Source organism: Pyrus communis, chromosome 11 (genome assembly GCF_963583255.1).
Source record: "Pyrus communis chromosome 11, drPyrComm1.1, whole genome shotgun sequence".
Lineage (NCBI taxonomy): Eukaryota > Viridiplantae > Streptophyta > Magnoliopsida > Rosales > Rosaceae > Pyrus > Pyrus communis.
In genome coordinates, this window is record NC_084813.1 from 26,209,789 (window position 1) to 26,218,772 (window position 8,984).

An 8,984-nucleotide genomic window follows, 5' to 3' on the forward strand; every position below is an offset into this window, starting at 1 on the left:
CACTATTCTTTTCTTTTCCACATTCACTTTAATTTTGTATGTTGTTTCCATTTAATTATTTAATTTAGTAACTATGAATAAACATGAATATGCAAGAGAAGCAAATAGTGTTTGTTATAGTAATTTCTCTTTCAAATAACGAGTTTAGTGTTTGTGTTTTTCCTTTTCAATTACAAATGATGTGCTACACTGCAAAAAGGAAATATTGAACTTGAAATGCAGTATATTGAAGAAGAATATTCTATCCACCAAGGCAAGTCACCAAATGCAGCTTCTTGTTCCCTTTCCTCGAGTTATATTTAATCAATTTGCAAGGAACAATAATCTTGATATATCAAATTGATCAAAGAAAAGAAAAAAAAAAAAGCAAAAAATTTGAATCAACTAAAGGGTGTGATCCAATTCAAATACGAAACGACAATCACCTTCAACTTTGCATAAGTAAGAGTTGTCTTCTTTTTTTTTCCTTAAAAACTAAAAGAGAGATCTGCGGGTGGTTTTACTACGGCAGTCCACCCTTATGAGAGCCGAGAAAACTCACAGAGACATTACAGTCTCCCCCTAACCACATCATGTGATTCATAAGTAAGAGTTGTCTTGAAGCCACATATCTCTAATTACTAGTCAATCATAACTATGTAAATTATGTTATAAGTCGCTTTGATTTGCTTTGCTTATGGTTCAAAGTTCACGTCTAATCTCAAATGCAATCATCTCCGGGAGAGCATCTTTGTCTTCTTTTAAGAAATTAATATTGGGACCAATTACCACCCAATCATTCACTGATTGAATTAACATGCTTGTTTATTTTCTATGGCCCACATATCGTTTTCTATACACAATCTTAGAAGCAATAGCAAAAGCGATGCTTGAAGGAGCCGAAATCCTTAATGAATGGTCCAAAAAGTGGAAATGAATGGATAATGATTGTTTTGGTGTGGGGAAATGTTTGATAAAGGAGAGATTCTGTCAATCGTGTATTTCACCAGTAGAGCACATTTTGAATATTTGACGAGTGTTTATTAAACTGTTACGTTATTGTGACTAAAATTTGATTGCAACATCCAAGTAGCAATCGTTTCATCTATACCAACGTAATGATATCAATTCTTGTGTCTTCCATGCATTATTCTAAAAATTCTCGCTAGAGCCATATAGGCGCTAAACGGCTGGTCACTGCCCTGATTAATGCCTAGGTGTTTGAAAATTAAGAAAGGGCGTCTGCCTAGACCGCCTAGGCACCTGTTTAGGTTGCTACTCACTTAAACAGAAAATAGATAACTTTCAATTTGCATGTAATTTTTTTCAATAAATTGTAAGAGACTTGTTGAATACTTAAATGAGCACACACTATATGTTTGTTTCCCATGTTTTCATTATGTTTCAATACTTCATAATACATATATCATTCTATTTTGTAGTTTATTATGAAATTATATATATTTTAAGTATAAACAGACACTTATTTACACGAAATATAATGTGTACTTAAATCCGCCTAGGCACCCGCCTAAACCCCGCCTGGCCACCTAGGCATTAGGCTTCAGTCCGCCGCCCGACTAGCGCCTAGCGTCTTTTAAAACATTGCTTCCATGTTTTCTTTCAACTTGTAATGATGACAACGACGGTACACATCCAAATCAGTCTTAAAATGCATGCTATTGATATATTGGAATATTATGTAGATGAGGAAAGCTTGGCGACGGTGTCGCTGCGGATGGGGCGGATGAAGGCGTGGTCGAGCGGAGACTTCTTCGACTTTGTTGGTTTGACGGATTACTTAAGGATACCAGAGAATTGGTCTCGTTTCTCTGCTAAACAAATCTCGAGCTCGAAATAGCCGAGAATTGGTATCAATTTTCCGCCAAACAAGTCTCGAGCTTGCATTATACAAAATCTTATATTGAAGCTTGTTTAATTATTCGTCATTAGCAAATTGGAAGCTAATTAGTTTGGGGCTAACACAAAGTCGCAAATACAGGAAGTTCGTTTTGAGGGATAAAAGGGTGGAAAAGGGAGGGTCAGCCTAAAATGGAAAGCCTGCTGAATACAAATGAGAAAGTGATCCAACGTGAGAAAGGTGTCCTACTCCAAAAAAAAGGAAGTTAGATCAACTGTTGGCTTCGCCACGACAATCTACTCTTCTGGAGACCAGCCTCCCCTAGTCATTATCGTTTGATTCACCAGCGTCAGGAATCAAACCTAGGACATGGTGTATGGAATACGAGCCTGAAATTCGTCCCCAACCACTAGGCCACCCTGCTTTTCATAAAAACAACTTTGTTCAATTCGATGATTTATGAGTGTGATTGAAACCTATCTTTGATATAGATAATTACATGATAAGATAATGAGTTTGAAGATAACTAGAGGCGTAATGTTAAGGATGCGATGACATCGCAAACTGCAGACTAAATAAACTTGAATTCTATTCGATCGAATGGGGTGGGCAAAACAGAGAGTACCAGAGTAGGAATTAAGGGCAGATATATGGATTGATGGTGTACCACAGCTGAAATTGTGCGCAAACTTCGGCCAACAACCTCATACCAATCGTCTCGTGTTGCCACCAAGTTGTTGAAATTCTCCCTATATAAATCCTCTAAACTCCATTGGCAGGATTGGCAACATGAAACCTATAAACTATGTTTCTCGTGTTGACTATCATTTGGCTTTCATGTCACATTCCTTAGATAATCATTTAGGGCTTGTATCTAAGTATGGGGCCGTTTGCGGAGAATAATGTTGTGCACGTGTGCATGTAAAACGAAAGCTTCTCTGGAACATACATGCCCTGAATGATTATCTAGGGAATGCGACATGAGGTCAAATGATAGTTATTGATTTTGGTTAAGTGACCTCAAATGTAATTTATAGGTTTCATGTCGAAAATCCTGTCAATCTAGATGGTAGGGTTTAGAGGATTTAGATGGGGAGAATTTCAACCGGTGGCGACATGACATGATTGGCACGGGGTTGTTGGTCGGCATTTGCGCAGAATTTCAATTTGCAGTTTGCGAGTATCCCATCGAAGATATTAAATTACGTCTCCAACGACGATTCGTTTCGTATTTAGGACCTGTCAGTTTTCGAAATTGCTTGCACTTCTGCCAAATTCTGTCGCACAAGATTCTATGTGACATTAACCGCTCCATGCTGATCATACCACTCCGCTATAATACTTGCAAAAAAATCCCCAATGTTCCTGCACTGATTTATCCAAACAGTCTCAACACACAAACCGTTATGCATTAGCGTATTTGAAAGAAATTATAGTTATCTCTAACCACACATCTCCAAAACATTATTTAACCTTTCTTATATATGACGAAGGTATAATATTTTCCGACAAATTTCGTATCCACCAAATGAGAATAAAGCACATAAGCAAACTATAATTCTGGATGAAATTATGTCGAACCCCTTTAGTTGGAGATAGGCTAAGGGTTGGTTTGGTATTGCTGTGCTTTGAAAAAAAAAACTGCTTCTGATGTGCTGTGAGAATAAGCAGATGTGAAATAAAGCCGCAGAGTGTTTGGTAAACTTTTTTTTTAAAAGTGCTTTTGAAAAAGAAAAAGCAGTATTATAGTGTTTGTTAAACTTTTATGTAAAACAGATGTGAAAAAAAACTGGTTTTTCAAAGCTAGGTTTTGCAACTTTGTGTTTTTGGCTTTTTTTTCATCCAAAACTGTGAAAAAAAGCTGAAACTGAATGTTTATCAAAACATAAAAAAGCTCCCAGCTATTTTTGATAGCCATTTTTTTTCTTCAGAATCACTCCTGTACCAAACTAGGGCTAAGTGTGTTTAAATTGGCTTTGGGCTGCAATTGAGAAAGCACTTCATTTCGTGGAAACAGAGAGATGGCAGGAGTCAGCGGTCCAGGTCTGCGATTTGCCCAGTCCAGTCCAGTCCAGGTATATTCTATCTCAATAAAAAAAACCATTAGCCGGCCCAGTCCGGTTCATTTATTTTCTCTCTCTACTATCGTCGATAAGTGCCCAACCCTTCTTCTTCTTTCATTTCTCGAGTGCCAGTCTCAGAGAGCATCACCCCAAACAATGAGCTCACCCACCAAACAAGATCAACAGAGTCAGTAATCTCTCTCTCTCTCTATATATATATATAAATGCAAAGTTATTCAGAATTTCTTTGCATTTTTTATTTATTTTGTGGAATTTTCATTTTTCAGGCTCTGTTAAAAGAGTAGCTGTTGTTGGTGCTGGTGTAAGGTAATCTTGTTCAGTATTTGCATGCAGATTTTGCTAAGCATGATTAATTCTCAGATATAATTTGTTTGTTTATTTTTGGTTGATTTTTTTTTTTCTTCCGAGAATTTGACTTTGATTTTGTGTTGCAATTGCTCAAGCGGGCTTGCTGCAGCCTACAAGCTGAAATCACATGGTTTTGACGTCGCGGTGTTCGAAGCCGAGGGAAGAGCTGGAGGGAAGCTCAGAAGCGTTTCGCGTGACGGTCTTATTTGGGATGAAGGAGCAAACACAATGGTGAGTTTTGTAACCAAATAGTTTGAATCAATGCCGGGCAATTCTGAATTTTCGTTATGATTTTATGCTGACATAAGGTTTTTTCGCAGACCGAGAGTGAAACGGAGGTCCAAACTTTGCTTGATAATCTTGGACTAAGAGAAAAACAACAATTTGTAAGGATTTCATTTGTAATAGTTTCACTTGTATTTTAGTTTTTTTTTGTGCTGTGCTATCGTCGGCTGTGCTTTCCGTTATAAAGCAATGTGCTTTTAGCTTCAAACTTAGCTTGGAATTTAATGGATGGAAGTGGCTGATGCTTCTATTAGTCTAATGATTGAATTGATTGTTTTCCGATGTTGCAGCCGATTTCACAGACTAAGCGTTATATTGTAAGGAATGGGTCGCCTGTGCTGGTATGTCTTGCTAGTTGCATCTTGTTATAGTTATATAGGAAAGCATATGAAATACATTTTCATTCGTTTTCAGTTTTTCTTCCTTACGTAGTTGAATATTTTTGATTGTGGTGACTGTCACTTTTGCTCCATTTTTCACATCAGTTACCTACCAATCCAATCGCGCTGATCACGAGCAATTTTCTTTCAGCACAATCAAAGGTTTGTTTTCTACAATACATGGCATGTCTGACGAGTTAATTTCCTAGTTATTTAATCATGTTGCAATGCTATTTAGTAATGACCAGTATCAATGCAAAATATCGTGTTTGTGCACGTGCATAAACCATTTACATTGGCATCAACTTTGATATGCATTTCTGTATTGCAGCTTCAGATTATTCTAGAGCCATATTTATGGAAGAAAAAAGGAGTTTCCGACGATAACACCCAAGAAAGGTAGTAGTCTTCTCTGTCTTAGGACAACCACTGTCTCCTCTTTCTTTGTTAGGTTTTTAAGAAGTGATTTCCTTAGAATTCTTCTTTTCAACCTATCGTTTGCAGTGTGGGTGGGTTCTTTCAGCGTCATTTTGGGCCAGAGGTATATATTACATTGCAATATTCTAGTAAACAATAAATCTTTTGAATATCAAAATCCTCATATTATGCGTTTTCTTGATATTTTCTTATCATTTTTGCTTGGAAGGTTGTTGATTATCTCATTGACCCCTTTGTTGCCGGCACAAGTGGTGGAGATCCCGAATCACTTTCTGTGAGTAATGTCTCAATCTTTGTGCATATTTCACACTGAGTGTCTAATGGGATTGTTTCTTAACTAGTCAATTGTTACCCAAAATCTGTATTTATGCCTTTTCCATGCATTTATCTCATGAATCTTCTTATGTTTTCAATAATTCTTTTGTGTTGCCATGTGATTCTGTTTGAAGATGCGCCATTCTTTTCCGGATTTATGGAACATGGAAAAAAGGTATCTAAGTTTTCTTTTTTCATTTGTTAACAAAGATCATTTTTGCTTATTATTTTCCTTGCCTATCCTACTTTTAGTGTAGGTTGTGGGAAATTTTCCAAATTATTGCTTAGGACTAGAATAGGCGTTGTGATTCTTTTAATTAGATTAGTTGACACCTTTTTCTTTCATAAGTTTATGTTCATTCGGAAAATAGGCCAGTGTTTTCGTTATCCACTCATTGTGGATAGAAATCCATACTAACCCAAGGGTTTAGAGTCGTGCTTTCTATGACTTTTCTGAAGTGAACAGAAAAAGCTCCACATTCAACCTGGTTAGGCTTCAATCAACGAATCACTTTAATGCCCTGTTTAGTGACAAGCCTATGCCAGTAGCTAAAAAAAAGATTGGCGTTTTTGAAAGTTGAATGTTAAATAGGGAACTTCTGTGTCAAGTTTTCTTATCCTTCAAATTAGACATAATTTGTTTAGCCTGTTTGACTTCTTTTCTTGTGTAGTTGATGCTTGTTGCATGATCTACGTTTGATGTTAGGTAACACTATGCTATTATGTCAGGTTTGGTTCTGTTATATCTGGGGCAATTAAATCAAAATTATCTGCCAAAAAGGAAAAAAGTGGACAAACAAAGGGTTCTGTAGAAAAAGGGAAGCGTCAGCGGGGTTCATTTTCCTTTCATGGTGGAATGCAGGTTTCAATTTATTGGTTGCTTTTCTTATTCATTGTTCATGACTCATGACTACTTTTGTAGTTCATGTTTTCTTTTTGATACCTTATGTAGAATGTTCCTCGTATTCTGTTATGTTTTCCCTATTAAATTTACAACTTCAGTTGCAATAACATTTGGTTTAGATCTTAGAGGCAGAGTCTATTTTCAAAACTAAATGTTTTACCCTGTGTTCTGTTTTTTTGTGCAGACACTCACGGATACCTTGTGCAACCAGTTTGGCAAAGATGAGCTTAAACTGAACTCAAAGGTTTTGTCGTTATCTTATAGTCATGATGGGAAGTCTGCATTTGAAAATTGGTCTGTTTCCTCTGCTGCTAAGGATGACAAGCATTCACAAAGTTTATCTGTTGACGCTGTAGTCATGACGGTTAGTATATTTTAGTACTCTAAAAACATGGCCTTGGTGGTTTATTTACTTTCTTGTTGGGGCACCTGGTGGTTACCATATCGTTTTGCTTCACAAAATGTGCCTTCTCTGCATCTGGCATGGTTACTGTCCGAAAACAATTATGTTTTGGGAAGATCAAGATAGAGCTAGTAGATTAAAAGAAACATATGTGCTTAAACTGCTTCATTGCAGTTGTTAGATGCTTGCACAGGTGCCATGACCAAGTGGTACCAATAGAATAAATATATCTCGAAATGGTTCACCGTGTTCTACATTTTGACATGCAAGCAAACTTTAGCTTTACCATTTATTCGAGTTGAACTGTAACTGCTCTTTCTGTCTAGTCTATGCATACACACTCACCTGCCCTCCTGTACTTCATATAATGTTTACTTTTTTGGAAGGAATACTAATATTAACTGACAAGGTTCTTCTCTGCCATAGGCTCCACTGTGTAACGTCAAAGAAATGAATATCACGAAAAGAGGAACTCTCTTCCCTCTTGATTTTTTTCCTGAGGTATTTGTGACATTTTGGTTCTTTACCCAAAAAAGAAGTTGCTGAAGTATTAGCAACATCTTATTTTTTGCTGTCTATTGCAGGTGGATTATATACCACTATCAGTGATAATAACGACCTTCAAGAAGGAAGATGTTAAGAGACCCCTTGAGGGATTTGGAGTTCTTGTGCCCTCTAAAGAGCAGACAAATGGCTTAAAAACTCTTGGTAATGCTTGGCATGGCCCGGTGACATTGAGTAACTAATACATTCTCCTAATATGCTTACTACTGCTGCACAGGCACTCTTTTTTCATCCATGATGTTTCCAGATCGTGCACCTAGTGACCTGCACCTTTATACTACCTTTGTTGGGGGAAGTCGAAACAAGGAACTAGCAAAAGCTTCAACGTATGGGAAATCTCAATAATTTTTCAAAACAGCCACGTTCTCTGTCCTTGATATTGTGCGATTGGTTCTATATTATTTATGCACACATTCATACACATAGAAGGACGATATAACTTTATACAGCTAATACTCTTCTACCTTTAACTATTTCTCTAGGGATGAATTGAAGAAGATTGTTACCTCTGACATTAGGCACTTGCTAGGAGCAGAAGGCGAGCCTACATCCGTGAAGTATGTAATCCTCTCTCTTTTCGCATCTAGTGGTTTAAACAAAGCAAATAATGGAAGCGAATATTTTTAGATCCTACGTATTTACCATTGATTTGAATAGTCATCTTATAGCTTGAAGTACACTTAATGGCAGCCATTACCACTGGAGCAAAGCATTTCCATTGTACGGGCGTAACTATGATTCAGTTATAGAAGCAATTGAGAAGATGGAGAAAAATCTCCCCGGGTTCTTCTATGCAGGTAATTACTCACCAACTGGGTGTTGTGCACGCAGTAACTCGAGATCTGGATGAGTGATGGTGTCCTTATGGTGGTTAATTATTTTCCTTTGGTATATGATGGTTTACAAATTAAGAATATTGCAGGTAACCATCGGGCCGGACTCTCAGTTGGCAAAGCAATAGCTTCTGGATGCAAATCCGCTGAACTTGTAATCGCCTATCTGGAATCTCCGCCGGACGAGAAGACGCGTCGGGAATGATGATTGTTTTAGAAACAGAAGGTGTATCCTTTGCTCTTGGATGTAGGATCCAATACTGGTTTATGAATTATGCTGGCAGAGTTTTAGTTGTAAATGTCGAACATACTACATTTGAGCTTTCTGATGTAAAATGCATGCTTTCGTGGATTTCGTTTTCAACTTCATCTGTTCATGCGACTACCAAGACTCGGCTTTCTTTTAATGTTAGGCATACAATATAGGTACGAGGACTAACATGGTACGGGTACAATATCACGGTTATGTCCTGCGCCAAGAAATAAAGATGTGTAACATTTTGTTTACATGTTTTTATTTCATTAGCATGTAACATTTTGTTTACATGTTTTTATTTCATTAGCATGGGATGCCACATAGCGGTGTACTC

At 37.2% G+C, this 8,984-nt stretch overlaps 1 protein-coding gene across 1 annotated transcript; it reads left to right on the forward strand.

Moving 5' to 3' along the window:
* The first annotated feature begins 4,020 nt into the window (after nt 1–4,020).
* LOC137708280 (protoporphyrinogen oxidase, mitochondrial) lies at nt 4,021–8,758 on the forward strand. The gene is made up of 18 exons (XM_068447324.1): nt 4,021–4,090; nt 4,191–4,230; nt 4,368–4,503; nt 4,593–4,658; nt 4,848–4,898; nt 5,043–5,099; nt 5,269–5,336; nt 5,442–5,478; nt 5,584–5,649; nt 5,825–5,865; nt 6,420–6,552; nt 6,779–6,958; nt 7,424–7,498; nt 7,582–7,705; nt 7,779–7,887; nt 8,044–8,118; nt 8,252–8,358; nt 8,484–8,758. The coding sequence occupies exons 1-18, from the start codon at nt 4,060–4,062 to the stop codon at nt 8,597–8,599; spliced, it is 1,512 nt and encodes a 503-aa protein (XP_068303425.1). The 5' UTR covers nt 4,021–4,059; the 3' UTR covers nt 8,600–8,758.
* Nucleotides 8,759–8,984: the final 226 nt, after the last annotated feature.

Coding starts and splice junctions, on each gene's coding strand:
- LOC137708280 (XM_068447324.1), top strand. CDS start 4,060: ATGAGCTCACCCACCAAACAAGATCAACAGA. Junction 7,499..7,581: donor CTCTTGATTTTTTTCCTGAG/GTATTTGTGACA, acceptor TGTCTATTGCAG/GTGGATTATATACCACTATC. Junction 7,888..8,043: donor GAACTAGCAAAAGCTTCAAC/GTATGGGAAATC, acceptor CTATTTCTCTAG/GGATGAATTGAAGAAGATTG.